Source organism: Aedes albopictus, chromosome 1 (genome assembly GCF_035046485.1).
Source record: "Aedes albopictus strain Foshan chromosome 1, AalbF5, whole genome shotgun sequence".
NCBI lineage: Eukaryota > Metazoa > Arthropoda > Insecta > Diptera > Culicidae > Aedes > Aedes albopictus.
In genome coordinates, this window is record NC_085136.1 from 170,064,663 (window position 1) to 170,080,453 (window position 15,791).

General features: G+C 39.6%; 1 protein-coding gene and 1 long non-coding RNA gene across 2 annotated transcripts; one reads left to right on the forward strand and one right to left on the reverse strand.

Annotated features, from left to right (window-relative positions):
- Positions 1-323: 323 nt before the first annotated feature.
- On the reverse strand, positions 324-15,448 carry LOC109406932 (protein lin-52 homolog). The gene is made up of 4 exons (XM_062848920.1): positions 15,263-15,448; positions 986-1,063; positions 683-778; positions 324-615 (listed from the first exon to the last, which is right to left on the reverse strand). The coding sequence occupies exons 1-4, from the start codon at positions 15,306-15,308 to the stop codon at positions 470-472; spliced, it is 366 nt and encodes a 121-aa protein (XP_062704904.1). The 5' UTR covers positions 15,309-15,448; the 3' UTR covers positions 324-469.
- Positions 13,678-15,147, forward strand: LOC134287278 (uncharacterized). The gene is made up of 2 exons (XR_009997193.1): positions 13,678-14,182; positions 14,266-15,147. It is a non-coding gene; the product is annotated as an uncharacterized LOC134287278 (long non-coding RNA).
- Positions 15,449-15,791: the final 343 nt, after the last annotated feature.

A 15,791-nucleotide genomic window follows, 5' to 3' on the forward strand; every position in this document is an offset into this window, starting at 1 on the left:
GAGCACAAACGAGTATTGTGGCGTACTATTGTTGATTATGTCTTGTTTTAAATGTGATGTTGAACAAATAAATGTATGAAGGTTTATCGCTTTTCGGGACGTAGATGTTGACAGGTTTTACAAAAGTTTGTGCAACTATTATATGACTAAATTCGATCATATAAAATGTGCAAGAACATAAATAGCACAAAATGCTCCTCTAGTAAAAACTGGCATTTGAAGTTTTTTTTTTTGTTAAAAAAAAAGACAATACAAAAAATACAGGTACTCAAATAAACGATAACAACAATTGAAGGATTTCGGACTACCAAACTTTCCGCATCTTTTACATGATATAAATTATATTTATACCAAGGCAACTTACTATACAATTGGTCTAAAACTAAATATTCTTCACTTCGTTCCAGCATTTTGTAAAAATGTTGAAAAAAGTCAAATAAATTTCTAAAACTAAACTTTACTCATTTTGTTATGGTTTCTTACGATTGCTTGTAAAAATGTTTAAGTATTTACCCCGCGTCATTTCCTTGGCTTCTTGCACACCCAGCTGGTATGCTTGGTCGTATAGTTTTTTCACCTCGGCAATAATGCCATTGGACGATAAAGCTCCCAACTCTAGATAAACGTTTGCCGATAAGTTTATATTATAGAACACTGCGCTAAGATAAAACAAAATACTTACGATACATCGAGTTGATGTCGTCCTGGGTCAAGCCTTTCGTCCATGCCGGTGGAGAAAAGTTCAAATTCGGTGTATTGAACTCATGCATCGATGGGGCTGAAGTTTACATCGAAAGCTATTATTATAGTCAAACTTTTTTTTAATGTGTAAAAACGCATGTTAGGCGAAAAAATGGGAATCAGGTTAAAGTACTCCGCGATTTCAAAGATCTTCTTCCGAGGCATTATGTAGCATAATTTTCAGTTCAGTTGTACAATGGTACAGGCTAACAAATAGGAGCGAACATTTTCTGTTACTGCTTACCCTTGGCAGGCCAAATTTCTGGTGATCCTCTGTCTAGCTTCTCCAAACTCATTAGTTTAGGTTCATCGTCATCAAGTTCTGAAAAAAGAAATTGAACAGGTAATAAAGGTGCAACAATTTCACGAAAATCGTTTTTACTTCATGTAGTACTTGATTAATTTTTTTTTTTTTTGAAGAGTGACCAGGTGGAGCTGCAGGACAGCTGATAGCAAAGCCTGGACCCTTTCCCAACTTTCCCCCTACTAGGACTAATACTCACGATGGACTAGACGATGTCGTCAACTTGAGCAAAGTGTGTAGTTATTAGCATTAGGTCGTAGTAGTTTTTAAAAAATACTGTTTTTAACTTTTCCCAGTGTTTTGATCGAATGGAAGCTCCAAAGATGATTTGATAATTGAAAAATATTTCAATAATCGAAAATCTCCGAGGTCACTGGACAACATTCAGAAATAAAAAAGGGTGTCTATGTCTATGTTAACGCCTTCAGAGTACTATTCTTAACCGTTATGTGGCCGGCAAACTTTTTGCTTTTTTCTACACCGTGTATTTTAAATGGGTGCTGGGTACCCGGGTACCCTGCCGGCCACATAAGGGTTAAGAAATATACAAAGAGCAAAAAGAAAAAAAAATGTGTCGTAGCTAATTTTTAAAGATTTGATATTTCTGAAAATTATTCGAAGACAGCTACCAGAACTAGCGTTTTTAGCCGATATGGGCAACTAGTTTTTCTGACAGCTTCCCCAAACAATAATCAGATAATATCCTCAGTTATTTTATAATACATTCTGACAATTATTTCAAGCTGATTACCAATAGTGTCAATAACCGATGTTAGTCATTGACAGCACCAGCATCATCTCCAAATAACTCTCATATTAGTGTTAGATAACACTTTTTGAGCTTCCATTCGATATTGTAAAGAAATTTGTCAAACCCTATTTGTCAAAATATAGTCAATAATGTAACAAATTGTGTTTCTAATTTCGCTAGTCGTCTTCTGCATATCTGTGATCATCTCAGTCCAGTAATATTATATCTATCGCAGGGCTGTTACAGGTGGCGCGGATTTTGCGTTTTTCGCGGTTTTTGCGTTTCGCGCGGATTTCGCGCGTTTTTGCTCATTTTGGCGCGGATTTTGCGGAAATGGTTTTCAAATGCATTTACATTGAATATTTAGACAAGGAGCTCAACACACAATAAGAAAAAATAATGAACATTTTCAAATTAGAGCTATGGGATTTAGTGATTGAGTAAAAATTCTGGTAATAGCCGCTTGTTGTTGAATATGTTAAGCTCGTCGCCGGTTGTTAGTTTTTCGTATTTTTAACGTGTTAAATCGTGTTAATTGTTGTGTATGTTACATCAGTGTAAAGCGGATTGAATTGTCGTGCGGAACTGTTAGTTAGTTTGTTTGATAGTGTGTTATATATCGCGATATTACTAATAATTCGATACAACGTGCACTGATTATTACCACCAAACAAAGGCTTCGTTGTACGGTGCGGTAAAGGGAACCGGGCGGGGGTTCCGCGTCTAAATAATGACGTCGGTAACGTGCAACGCTTGTGCCCAGAAAATTGCTAATGAGAACGATCGAGTATACTGCTTTGGAGGTTGCGAGCAAATTCTCCACGTTCGGTGCTCTGAGCTCACCCCAGCTGGTGCCACCGCTGTAAGAGAGAATATCGCCCTACAGTACCTGTGCTTTGGGTGTCGTAAACAGCTGACAAGCATCAACGATGTCCAAAAGAATTGTACCGAATTGATGCACCACATGAACACAATCGCTGAGCTCGTCTCGAAACACGAAGTTGCTTTCGTAAATTTTGAGAACAACTTCTGCCGAAAAATCGAAGACCACTTGCTGCCCCGTTTGCTAGCTGTGATTGATGCAGAAAAAACATCCGCCGCTATTCGTTCACCAAATGCTCAATCATCAAGTGTCTCTTATGCTTCCGTTACTCGTGCTTCAGCCAGACTGGCGGCTTCGCAAAATTCGAAAAAACGAGGATCGAGTCAGTTGGATACAGTCAGCTTGAATCCAAATGAGATCACTGAAGTGCAGATTGAATCACCCCAAGACGATGCAGGATTTTTGAGATCAGGCAAACGCCGCAGATTGATTACTCAGAAGGATAAACATACTGCAAACATTGTCACCCCCACCATTGACATTGCGAGCCGTAACAGCCCTCAATTCTCCGCTACCCGTAACAAGTCTGGAGCCGTGGCAAAAATCGAAAAAACAGTTGTAATCCGACCCAAGGTGAATCAGAATGCCGACACAACCAGAGCAGATGTAAAAAACAAGATCGACCCAGTGAAATTTTGCGTCAAGTTTTCGATTTTCAAAGATAACGGTGAAGGAACTATCATATGTGAAAACATGGATAACGCTGAAAAACTCTTTGATACTGTGTCTAAAACGATGTCCGAAAAATATGACGTTTCCCTGCTAAAGCCGCTGAAGCCAAGGATTAAGATCATTGGTATCTCTGACGACATCACTGAGGGTGAAATAGTCGACAAATTGACGAAACAAAACGATCTGCCTGTTGCTGCTGATATCAATGTGATCAGAATTCAAAAGAGTGTAAGACGAAAGCAGGGCACAGCAAATGTGTTGATAGAAGTGGATGCGCGGTCGTTTGAATGTTTAATGAAACTGCAAAGAGTGAACGTTGGATGGAATCGTTGCTGGGTGAAGGAAGATATCAACGTCAATCGTTGTTACAACTGCTCTGCTTACGGTCACAAAGCGTCCGCATGCCAACATCCAGCTTGCTGTCCGAAATGCGCTGGAGGCCACAAAGTTAACGACTGTGATGCGGATTTCGAAAAATGTGTGAACTGTGACCAAGCAAACAGCCAACGAAAGTCACCCTACGATGAAATTCTGGACATCAACCATGCAGCGTGGAGTGTCGACTGCCCGCTCTTCAAGAAGCGCGCCTACAATGCTAAACAGCGGATAGATTACTCTACATAGCAATCAGTAGCTGTTTCAAACGACACTGTATGCTTTTCATCGCCACCCGTAGCATCGATGGAAGCATACGCCGTCTGTGCAGGTAATGATTCATGGCAGAGTATATGTCTTGCCGAAGCAACCACGGATACTGCCCCAAATTTGAGTGTCAAACCCCTGTTCCAGCCTGCCGAAATCGTTACTGATATTGCTGTCGGTTCTACTGGATATGCTCACCGTGTATTGCCTCACTACATCGACGATCGCGGAGTATGCCACTTGGCTGCACTTCCTGTTTTTCCAGGTAAGTTTAACAGTGGTATATGTCCCGCCGAAGCAGGAAAGGATACTGCACCTTTTTTGAGACAAAGCATGCAATTTCAGTTCGACGAATCTACGCTTGTGATGTGCGCCGACAGTGTTCCAATGGAACAATCTTCTAGTCTCACCGTTTTGGAGAACATTCACGGCCCGATTGAAAACCTCAAAGACCCACCTCGAATCATCAGTATGGACCGCAGTGCATACCACTTGGCTGCACTTCCTGTTTCGTCAGGTAAGTTACACAGTGGTATATGTCCCGCCGAAGCCGGGGAGGATACTGCACCAAACCTGAGAGACCATTCCCAATTCCAGTTAGTCGACAACGCATCTACCGAAGATATCCCTACGGAACAATCTGACGACGACATTACACCGCAGGATCGTTTCGCCTCTGCAAAGCCCAGTGACCAACCTCTTCAAGCCACCGGTGACGGAATTACCTTCTACTACCAGAACGTCAGAGGCCTGCGCTCCAAAATCGAAAACTTTTTTGTTGCGGTATCTGATGCTGAGTACGACGTGATAGTCCTAACAGAAACCTGGTTGAACGATCAAATCACATCTCCAATGTTATTTGGTCATAACTACACAGTGTATCGTAAGGACCGTGACCCTATCTCAACAGGTAAAACACGAGGGGGAGGGGTACTCATTGCGGTCTCGAATAGGATTTCGTCTTCACTGTTCAACACTCAAAGGGCTGATAGTTTGGAACACTTGTGGGTACGAATGACTGTGCAAAACGCATCAGTTTTTGTCGGAATTGTCTACTTGAGTCCCGACATTTCTTCGGATCCAAACGTGATGGAAACGCATATTAATTCGGTAAGCACTATTTCTAACGCTATGAATGACAGTGCTTGCCATGTGCTTTTCGGCGATTACAACCAGCCAAATCTTTTCTGGACTAGAAACAACATGGGTATGATAACTGTCGACGCTTGTGAATCTTCTTTTTCGATCGCAAGTAACGCCTTGGTTGATGGAATGACGTTGAACGGGTTGGTGCAAGTAAACGCAGTGAAAAACTTTCAAGGGCGCACTCTAGACTTAGTGTTTATGAACGAAGGATTAGACAACCGCTGCTACCTGGAAGAAGTAATAGCTCCGCTCATTGCTGCTGATGCCTTCCATCCACCTCTCAAGGCCACGCTATTCTGCACTGACGACGTCGACTACGTGGATCCTAGTGATGACAGAGAGTTTGATTTTGCTAGAGCCGATTTTGATAGCTTGAGACAGGCTTTGGCTGAGGTGAATTGGTCCGTGCTTGCTAATATCAACGATGTTGATGTGGCTGTTTCATTGTTCACTGACACTCTTATGGTATTATTCCGTCGATTCGTCCCGCCTCCACGCCGGCCTAAAAAGCCACCATGGTCAAACGGAAGACTGCGCTACCTGAAAAGAGAAAGGGCCGCTTCTCTGCGACATCATTCCGCTAGACGAACTCTAGCATCGAAGCAGGATTTTATACGAGCAACCACCAACTATAAAAACTACAACCGTTTCCTGTACACTAGATATGCTCAACGCAAGCAGCGGGAACTTAAACGACATCCTAAGCGATTTTGGGATTTTATTAAGGGTAAACGGAAGGATAATGGGCTACCAAGCTGCATGTTCCTTGGAGATGTGTCGGTCGATACAATGGACGGAATGTGTAGACTGTTTGCTACTCATTTTCAGTCCGTCTTCGATCATTGTCCTGATAAAAATCATCAATCAGCTTTATGCAATGTCCCTGGAAACATAATCAACACGAACATAGGACCTTTCACTGAACATGACGTAATTATAGCAGCTAGGAACCTAAAGTCATCAATTTCGGCTGGTCCAGATGGGATTCCTTCGACTGTGATCAAAAAGTGTATTAACTCGCTAGCCTGCCCTCTGAAGACGATTTTTAATCTTAGTCTACGAACGTGCCAATTTCCCGAAACTTGGAAGGAGTCCTTTATGTTCCCTGCCTTTAAAAGCGGTGATAAGCGAAACATTGAAAACTATCGTGGCATCACATCTTTATGCGCTGGGTCTAAACTTTTTGAAATCATGATTGGAGGAAGCCTTTTCGAAAGTGTTAAGCATTACATTTCGCCGGATCAGCATGGATTCTTCCCCGGACGATCCACCTCGACCAATCTGATTGAATTCACCTCACACTGTGTTCGGTGCATGGAGAAAGGATTTCAGATTGATACGGTGTACACGGACCTAAAGGCGGCTTTCGATCGGGTAAATCATCCAGCACTATTGAATAAATTGGAACACTTGGGTGCTTCATCGAGATTCGTTCAATGGCTGAAGTCATATCTGGTTGGTCGACGTTTGAACGTGAGGGTTGGTGCTTATGTCTCTGCTTCTTTCACAAACCCCTCAGGAGTACCACAAGGAAGTAATCTGGGGCCGCTGCTCTTTGCAATATTTTTCAATGACGTCTGCTTCGTTCTACCTGAAGGTTGTAGGCTAATTTATGCCGATGATCTTAAGATATTCATAGCTGTGAAATCAATTGATGACTGCAGAGAACTTCAACGGATAGTGGATATGTTTGTGGATTGGTGCAAACGCAACTCTTTGACCATCAGCGTACGGAAATGTATGGTTATCTCATTTAGCAGAAAAGTACAACCGTTAACATGGAACTACACGATGAGAGGCGAAACGCTACAGAGGGTGAATACTGTAAAGGACTTAGGCGTACTCCTGGATGCAAAACTTCATTTCACCGAGCACTACACGAACATCCTGTCTAAAGCTAACCGGAATCTGGGAATGATCTTCAAATTCAGCAAGGAATTTAGAGATCCATATTGTCTTAGGTCTCTGTATTACTCGTTAGTGAGGTCAATTCTAGAATCTGCTGTTGTTGTTTGGGCCCCTACTGCGGTTGTTTGGATTAATAGGATTGAAAGCGTTCAGCGAAAATTCATCAGATTTGCTCTGAGAACCTTGCCATGGAACAATCCTGCTGAGCTCCCGCCATACTCTGACCGCTGTCAGTTAATAGGTATGGCATCTCTAGAGAAAAGGAGGAACCTAATGAAGACAATATTCATGGCCAAACTGTTGAAAGGCGAAATCGATGCACCGAACATCCTTTCTCGTTTGAATTTCAATGTTCCTGCAAGAACTTTAAGAAATACTAACTTTCTGCGGCTTGACTATCACCGTACGGATTACGGACAGAATGAGCCGATAAGGGCCATGTGCATGTTGTTCAACGAAAGTTACCATTTGTTTGATTTTAATCTTTCGACCACTACTTTTAAGAACAGACTAATTCGTGATGGCTCTATTTGATAATGTTAAATGTAGCTTTAGATAGTTGGCGTTTCATGTAGACTCAATGGAGTCCGATGGAAGTTAGGTTCAAATACAAATACAAATACAAAATAGTAAATTCTATCTTGGAGTGCTAGATTAGTTACACTTCCCTACGCTCAATTAGTTAAAACCGAGAAGATCGTCTTCTGAATTTTAAGGCCAAACTGTTGAAGCCATCTCGAGATTAATTTTTGAGTAAAATTTTGGGTAAAGTTTAAATTTTGAATGGAACTAAGAGGCTCGAAAAACACTGAGTCATTGGAAGACCTCAGAAAAAAGCGGTAGTTTCTTGGTGATTCTGCATGCTTTTTTGTGGGATTTGCAAAACGACGTATTTCGTAAATTTTAGAAAATCATTCGGTTGAATTGTGTAGTCTAATTTAATAGAATCTCGTAAAGAAAATCATTGGTTTTGTAGACTGTGTGTGTCGTAAGAAATCGATCTGATTGTTTTTCTGATACAGTATGTCGTGAAATTTCTGTAATTCTTGAAAAAGATACAGATACTTAAAACGTCTTGAAGATTTCTATGATTGCATTCTCAGAGAATTCAACGAAAAAAAAATATCCTAAAGATACGTAAACTTTTGTTGTCATGGTAAAATTTCTCTTTGATTCCAATCGGAGCGCTCGTTGAGAGGGGAGTTGCAGATTAAGGGGTTTCTAGGTAGAATTTTTGTAGATTTTTTTTGCAGAATACTTGAAGAAATCGTAGAAGCTTTCGGAATCACAAGACTGAGGACATTCTGAATGCTGAAAATTTCACTGATTTCCAAGGATGTGGTGTAGCCAAAAACTCTTATCATAATTTTCTAATAAATTAATACTTATCTTCATATCTTTAGCTGATTGCCTGTCATTTTTTTTATGAAATGCCTTTTTTATAAATACCACTTTTAGGAATGACATTTATTGGTATTTTTAATCAAAAATTGCACTTGGATTACTCCATTTGCATCTTTACAAAATAAGTTTCTGTAGAAAGTAATCAATTAATTTTTCAAAATATACTGAAATATTTTGTTTGCAGTTCTCTCGGACAATCTTTTGGTACTTACTACAAATTTTATTTCAGGATTTCTAACATAATGTTGGTTAGAAATTATTTCAAAATATCCGCAAAAAATGCTGTTTCGGAACTGCTTCAGGGGACAGAAAATTTCATTCTCGTAAAATAGTAAACGCCATGATTGATAAGCAATCAAAGAACTATTGATCCAACACTTTTCATTCCAAATAAAAAAAAAACTAGCTTGTTTGCAACATTTTGAAACTCTTGTTTGATCAATCAAATTATCATTAGAACTACTTTTCATCTTAACTACAACAAAAGTCATGAATAGTTGATTTTCTCTAAAAAAATCCTGCTATTTATGAGTTTGAGTCATCAAAACCGTATGTGTTTGTACTGGCGCGGATTTGATGACCTCGGCGCGGATTTCAAATGGCTTGGCGCGGATTTTGCGGTTTTGAAATCGGCACTTTTGTAACAGCCCTGCTATCGTAACCCTTTACAATGTCAACCGTCCTAAGTCCTAACTAAATTCCTGCTTTTCTTGATCAGTGAAATAATACCGTCTAAGATATAAAAACAAAAAAGTTCAGTCAACTGATTTTTGTCAAAAATGAAAATGATAATGATTATTTGTCAACTTTTATAAATTCACAAAACCCATAAAAATAAGAAATACAAATACAAACTCCTATAATCAACAGTTTTATCTTTACCTAATCAGTCCATAATCTTCTAATTGTAATGAATCTAATCTGTAAGGCTGTAAGTCAACTTATCTTAGTGTCCCCTGTCCTGTGTACTAACGAATTCAAGTAACGAATGATGAGTGTAACGCAGAGACCTCCTCTACCCACTCTTGCGTTACGTTAAATTTAACAATTATTGTTAAATTTTGGAAAATTCAAAGAATGCAAAGATTAGGTCTATGCAAGCTGAATTATAATTTGTTTTTGACTTGTGATAAATGCACGACGGATACTCCTTTGGTTCCCATTAGCACTTACGGCGATTCCTTCACTTGCGCTCAACTCGTAAACTAGATATATCTAGCTCAAAGTCCAAGCGGTGGTGAAAGAACTGGCGCTAAAGTGCTAATGGGTTAAGCCCTCCCATCGCGTCAAGATCGAATATCCAGGGGGAGGGCGTTTCGCGAAAGGCAGAAGTTATAACAATAATGATGTGGGGTATGAACAAAGCTGAGTAGCATTTCCCATGCGTGTATTTCCCCTAGCAAGCATCAGTGACAGCCAGCACCATGACGGGGTCGTCGTCAGTGTGATGCTGGCTCATTGACGAGCGGAGCAAGACGCCATCACCGTGAGGTTCCGTATTATGCCAAGTGATTCTACTGCAGTTTGCTAAGATGGCTGGGAACGGATTGTTCCAGTGAGTTGTCCGGTATTCACATTGGCGATCCTGCCAGGAGTGCATCATAATCAATAACAAGTTAATCATAAAATAGGTAGAATCACTTGGCATAAAAACAGTGAGAGAAAACAAATCGTTTTGGTGTGTGAAGTGTGTGGTGGTGCTGCAAACACAGTGAAGTGGGTGTTGCAATTCTGCGGTTCCTGACGAAAGCTAGAGCGCGGAAAGTTTTTGTCATGCCAACCGCGTTCTGTTTTAGCCTTGGTTCTAGCACAAACACATGAACAAAGGCGCGGTGACGTGGTTGATTTTGGTGTCGACTGGTAGCACGCTGTGGATAGGTGGTCGGTCGATGATTGCATGCATGTTTCTTCATGTTCTTGCTCGGCATGGATGGTCGCGCTTTCGTTGATTCCTCGGATCGTACATGCTCGTGTTGTCGCTCGGTTGAACTGTAAATGCAAACAGGTTGATGTGCATGATGGTAGAGGTGTTTGACTATTGTGAATGTTGCCGTAAAATTCTCGCGGCGTTGGTTGGTTGGGTTGGTTTTTGCTCGGGGTTTTGGTTGGGCATATTAATGGCGTTTCGAACCGCCGAACATTTTTCTGCATAAGGAAAATGCAGGGACGTGTAATGAAAACCGTCCAAGGAAACGGCATTTTTTGGATAACCGCCGAAAATTATTCTGCATAAAGAAAATGCAGGGACGCGTAGTGAAAACCGTCCAAGGTAAAGGCGCTGTTGGATAACCGCCGAAAATTTTTCTGCATAAGGAAAATGCAGGGACGTGTAATGAAAACCGTCCAAGGAAACGGCATTTTTGGATAACCGCCAAAAATTATTCTGCATAAAGAAAATGCAGGGACGTGTAATGAAAACCGTCCAAGGTAAAGGCGTTGTTGGATAACCGCCGACAATTTTTCTGCATAAGGAAAATGCAGGGACGTGTAATGAAAACCGTCCAAGGACACGGCATTTTTGGATAACTGCCGAAAATTATTCTGCATAAAGAAAATGCAGGGACGTGTAGTGAAAACCGTCCAAGATAAAGGCGTTGTTGGATAACCGCCGAAAATTTTTTTCTGCATAAGGAAAATACAGGGACGTGAAATGAAATCCGTCCAAGGAAATGTTATTGAAAAACTGCCGAAAATTGTTTGCATCAGGAAAATGCAGCGATGTGTAAAGAAACCCGTCTAAGGAAATGGCGTTGCATGATAACTGCCGAAAGCTGTGCGTGAGGAAAATGCAGGGACGTGTAATGAAAACCGCCCATAAAAATTGCATATCGTAAAACAGTTTAAAATTCGAAGTACGCAATGAAAACATATCTACTGAAAATATGTTGTAGAACCTCTTTCGAACTCGTTTTGTAGAATCTATTTTCGTATAATGAAGGACATTTGTGTGTTATATATGGTCCATCTGTACCATCACATTGAAGCATTGAAAATGGAGTTGTATGATATACGGAATCTTTAGTGTGATAAATCTCAAATTCGTTAATCTCTTGTTTTTTTTTTCTTTTTTGACAAATAATTCTTACAAAATATGTTCGTTTTCGTTGAATGCGTCGAATTTTCGCAATCGTGAATAACGATTGATTTGAGTGAGAGAAAAACAGGGCCGGCTACATAACGAGACGTGCGCTTGAAGGAGAGAAGACGCATCACCCAACTGCGTGTGTTGTAGTTATTTTATTGGAGCTCGGCAAAACCCCATAGATGATTGGTTAGCATTGCAAGTTATCAATCAAATGATATAGGTTCGATATTAACAAAAGTGCGTTTACTAAACAAAAAAGTAAATGTGGCCATTCGTCTTAATTCTTGTATCTTGAAGTGTATCTTTTTGCATTGGTGCCATAAGGATGAAGAGAACGAAATTGAGGGTTTGAGCGTAAAAATAACAAGCCTGCTAGTCGAAAACTTTTTTTTTCGGAGAAGAGGGAGAATGTGGGGTATGAACAAAGCTGAGTAGCATTTCCCATGCGTGTATTTCCCCTAGCAAGCATCAGTGACAGCCAGCACCATGACGGGGTCGTCGTCAGTGTGATGCTGGCTCATTGACGAGCGGAGCAAGACGCCATCACCGTGAGGTTCCGTATTATGCCAAGTGATTCTACTGCAGTTTGCTAAGATGGCTGGGAACGGATTGTTCCAGTGAGTTGTCCGGTATTCACAAATGAGAATAGTCATAAATAAAAAGAAATAAAATCCAGTGTGTTTCCTAAGTGGCTATTCAGAATGGTTCCACGGACATGGATAGCAAATCATTAAATTTTTGTAATGTATCGGATGTGTTTTAAAATCCATTCGTTTATGTAGTGTACTGCTTTCCTGAAGTACCAAAGATGCGCGATCGCGAGTTAATGATTTGCATCCCATCTTCAAGGGATCACTACAAGCTCAACCCATCATTCCAGCTCTTTAGAATATCAGTGTTGATGAGGTTTTTCAAATATTACGTAACTTGTATGGGAAAGCTTAGAATTTTTCACACAAAATACAAAAAATACTGTTACATAATCTTTCAACGACCCTTACTTGTTCTCCCAAGAATCCTCACGGAAAAATATTAAAACCCAAAGAATAAGTTTTAAAAACTCAAATTTGGCTAAACTGCTTTTAGTTTTAACTCAAAGTTGAGTTGTTTTCTCCCTCGCCCCACCGCAATGTTGTCGAAAACAAAGAGAGAAGCACCGACGCATCCGCTGCTCTTCCGTGGAAGAAGCCAAATTTGGGTTTTCTTGAGTTAACCCAAATTTGCGTCATTTGAGGCCTCCGTTGGGTGAAAATAACTTACCAGTGGGTTAATTTTTTTGCTGCTCTCAAACGAGAACTACTCACTCACCACTTTCGCTGTTTGACGCAAATTTGAGTTATTCCACGGAAGACCGGGATTGCGTCAAAACAACTTAAATTTGGGTTGATTTGTAGTTCCGTGCTGCCTCGACCAAGTTGGCAGAACGCTGCCCAAACCCTCTCTGAACTGAAGGGCAGGGATGTAGTACTTGATTAAATTTGTACCATTAATATACAGCTAGTTGTCTCAAAAAAAAATTGAGACAAATTAGGTACCTTGAATTACTAATCAAATGTAGTCAATTTTTGAATGTTTTGAACTTTGGCTCGCATGTTTATGATATTCAGAACACTTATAAACTCCATAGACTCTTAGAAAGTGGGGGAAAGGGCATCTTGCCAAAACCTACGGCCCCCACAAATTTAAAAAAAAAATCGCATGGCCAAATCTTCTGGGGGAAGGTAATAATAGTTTATTTAACCGTTATGTGTCCGACAAAATTTTTGCTTTTTTCTATACCGTGCTTTTCAAATGGGCGCTGGGTACCCGGGTACCCTGTCGGCCACATAAGCGTTAATCAATTATTTACGCGAACCTATTAGGCTGACACAAATTTCGATTTTCTCTAATGTCACCCCCCCCTCGGAAAATTTTGGTCGGAATTCGACATTTTGAGGGGGGAAACAAACAAATTATTCAAAAATTCAAAAATTTTGAACTGAAATTAGAGTTGTCGATTAACAAATCCGATGAGTTTTACGATTTTGCCTAATTGTTTGGGTACTTTTTCATCAAATACATTTATTATTTATTACCCCCCCCCCTTGACGAGTCAACGAGCAAAGTGACAAAAGAAGATAATGAGATTTGTTCCGGCCTTACATACATTGAATGCTTAGGTGAGGGTCGGAGGTCTGAGGTTGCTAAAAATGAGTATAAAAAGTTGTAAAACAGACAGGCTTGCAATAAAACAATTACATATTATAATAAGTCTACATACACTGAAATAAATTTTATAGTAATTTGAACCATTCAACTATGTTTAATTTTACCATATCCAATAATAGTAATGGTAACCATGATTTTTATAGTAATAATGATGTTTTTGCTCAAACTCACTATGATCTGACAGATAACCGCATAGTAATTGGAACTATCAAATGTGGTTCACACAATCACATTTTCCGTGCTTGTTATAACCATCTCCGTGTTTACTTGTTACTATTTACATGGTTAGTTTGAATATACATAATTGTACTTTCAGTTTTCTTGTCAGTTCTTGTCAAAAATTTGTCGAAGTTCAAAACGCAAATTCTGAAAAAGAAGTCTCTGAGGAACTTTGCGGCTGCTAGTGAAATCGGCGAAACGTTTTCATGGTGCATCATGGTGAGTATATCTTTCATCGATCTCCGGCGAGAAAACCGGAAAAGTTAAATTATAATCATATTTGAAATTACTGTTAATTCCAGCTAGCGCGCGGCTCACCCAGAGGACTGCGGAAGATATACTGGATATCCGGATATACTGCATCACTTGTACCGCTTCGTAGGCGCTTATCATGTTTGTTTGCTACTCCCCACCATCAAATGGTCCGGAACTTCTTATTTCGAAGATACGGTGAAGATTTCATTTTCGGGGCAGCTAGATGACATCAGAATATCGCATCGCGGAATGAATACGGAGAACCCATCAACAAGAACCTTAGACTCGATTATATAGATCTGGCCAGTTCCCTGTGTGCAAAATCATTAATATTGTTCACAAGATTTGTTATACTTATATTATTTATATTGAATAAATTCAATGAAATACTTATTTTTCAATAATTATTTTAAATATAAACAAAAAAGGAGACACTACCCCACTACCATTGAACCACATGCATAGTAATCAGAACCATGTAGCGATGGTTACATTTACCATGTTGTTTGTCATGCACATAGTAAAAGTTACCCTCGAAATAATGTTTAAGAATACTATAAAATGTAAACATTGATCGGCATAGTAAATTTAACCCTCCACCTAGTGGAATCAAGGAAAAAATATGGTCTACGAAAATCAAGTAGTAAAGGTGTTTTATTTTAACCCTATGAAATGGTGCCGGTTACTATGTTCATTTTTTCAGTGTAGTTTATGGACAGCGCCTTATCCATACGATACGACAAGAATAGTGGTAATCACGTTCAAATGTATGCGTGTCTCTTTTGTAGATGTAGTAGTGAAACTTGGGGGAAAATATGTGCACTCTTACCCCGGTTGTTAGTTTTATCATTATTTAGCCGTTTTACCCAAATCAGTTGGGTAATATTTTCATATGCAATCTGAATAGCCTTTGAATTGGCGTGCATTTTTGTGTATGGAAAAATTCAAGCTAGTGTTCGTGTGATGAAATGTCACTTATCTCTATAGGAGACGAACCCTACTACGAAAATGTATCAGCGTATCAGCTTGTCTTTCCTAGCTTACCTTCTTTAATTTTAACTGGTGTGGTTTTCCCATCTGAATCCGACATGACCGGGGGATTCTTGCTTAAAGTTTAACTGCGATTTCGATTCACCACTGAACTTGTAAGATTAACTTGTAAGATTAATGATTGAAGATACACAAAAAATAGCGATTTCGGCTGCTAAAATCGCATCACGCCTCACGAGCGAATCAGGATTAGTGATGTCGCAAATTAATCGATTATCCCAACTAATCGATTAATCGTTCCACTAATCGATTAAATTTTAATCGACAACCGCCTTGCTCGATTAATCGAATAATCGATTATTTGGTTCGATTATTTTATCGATTAGTAAAAAAAATTCATGGCATTTTAGACTATCCACTCACCCCATTTATCAGAGATCGTTGAAATAGATAGTTCGGTACCTTTTTTCCTTGTAAATAATTCATAATAAATCAAACCAAGGTAATTTTCAAAGTTGACAAAAATATTGCAATTCATTAAAGACTATTAGATAAATAATTCTACAAGAATTGCTCATCAGGC

Excerpts from the sequence above, each read along its gene's own strand:
- LOC109406932 (XM_062848920.1), bottom strand. The coding sequence starts at position 15,308 with ATGTCGGATTCAGATGGGAAAACCACACCAGTTAAAATTAAAGAAG. Across the intron at positions 779-985 it reads AGAAATTTGGCCTGCCAAGG|CCCCATCGATGCATGAGTTC; the intron begins GTAAGCAGTAAC and ends TGTAAACTTCAG. Across the intron at positions 616-682 it reads CGACATCAACTCGATGTATC|AGTTGGGAGCTTTATCGTCC; the intron begins GTAAGTATTTTG and ends ACGTTTATCTAG.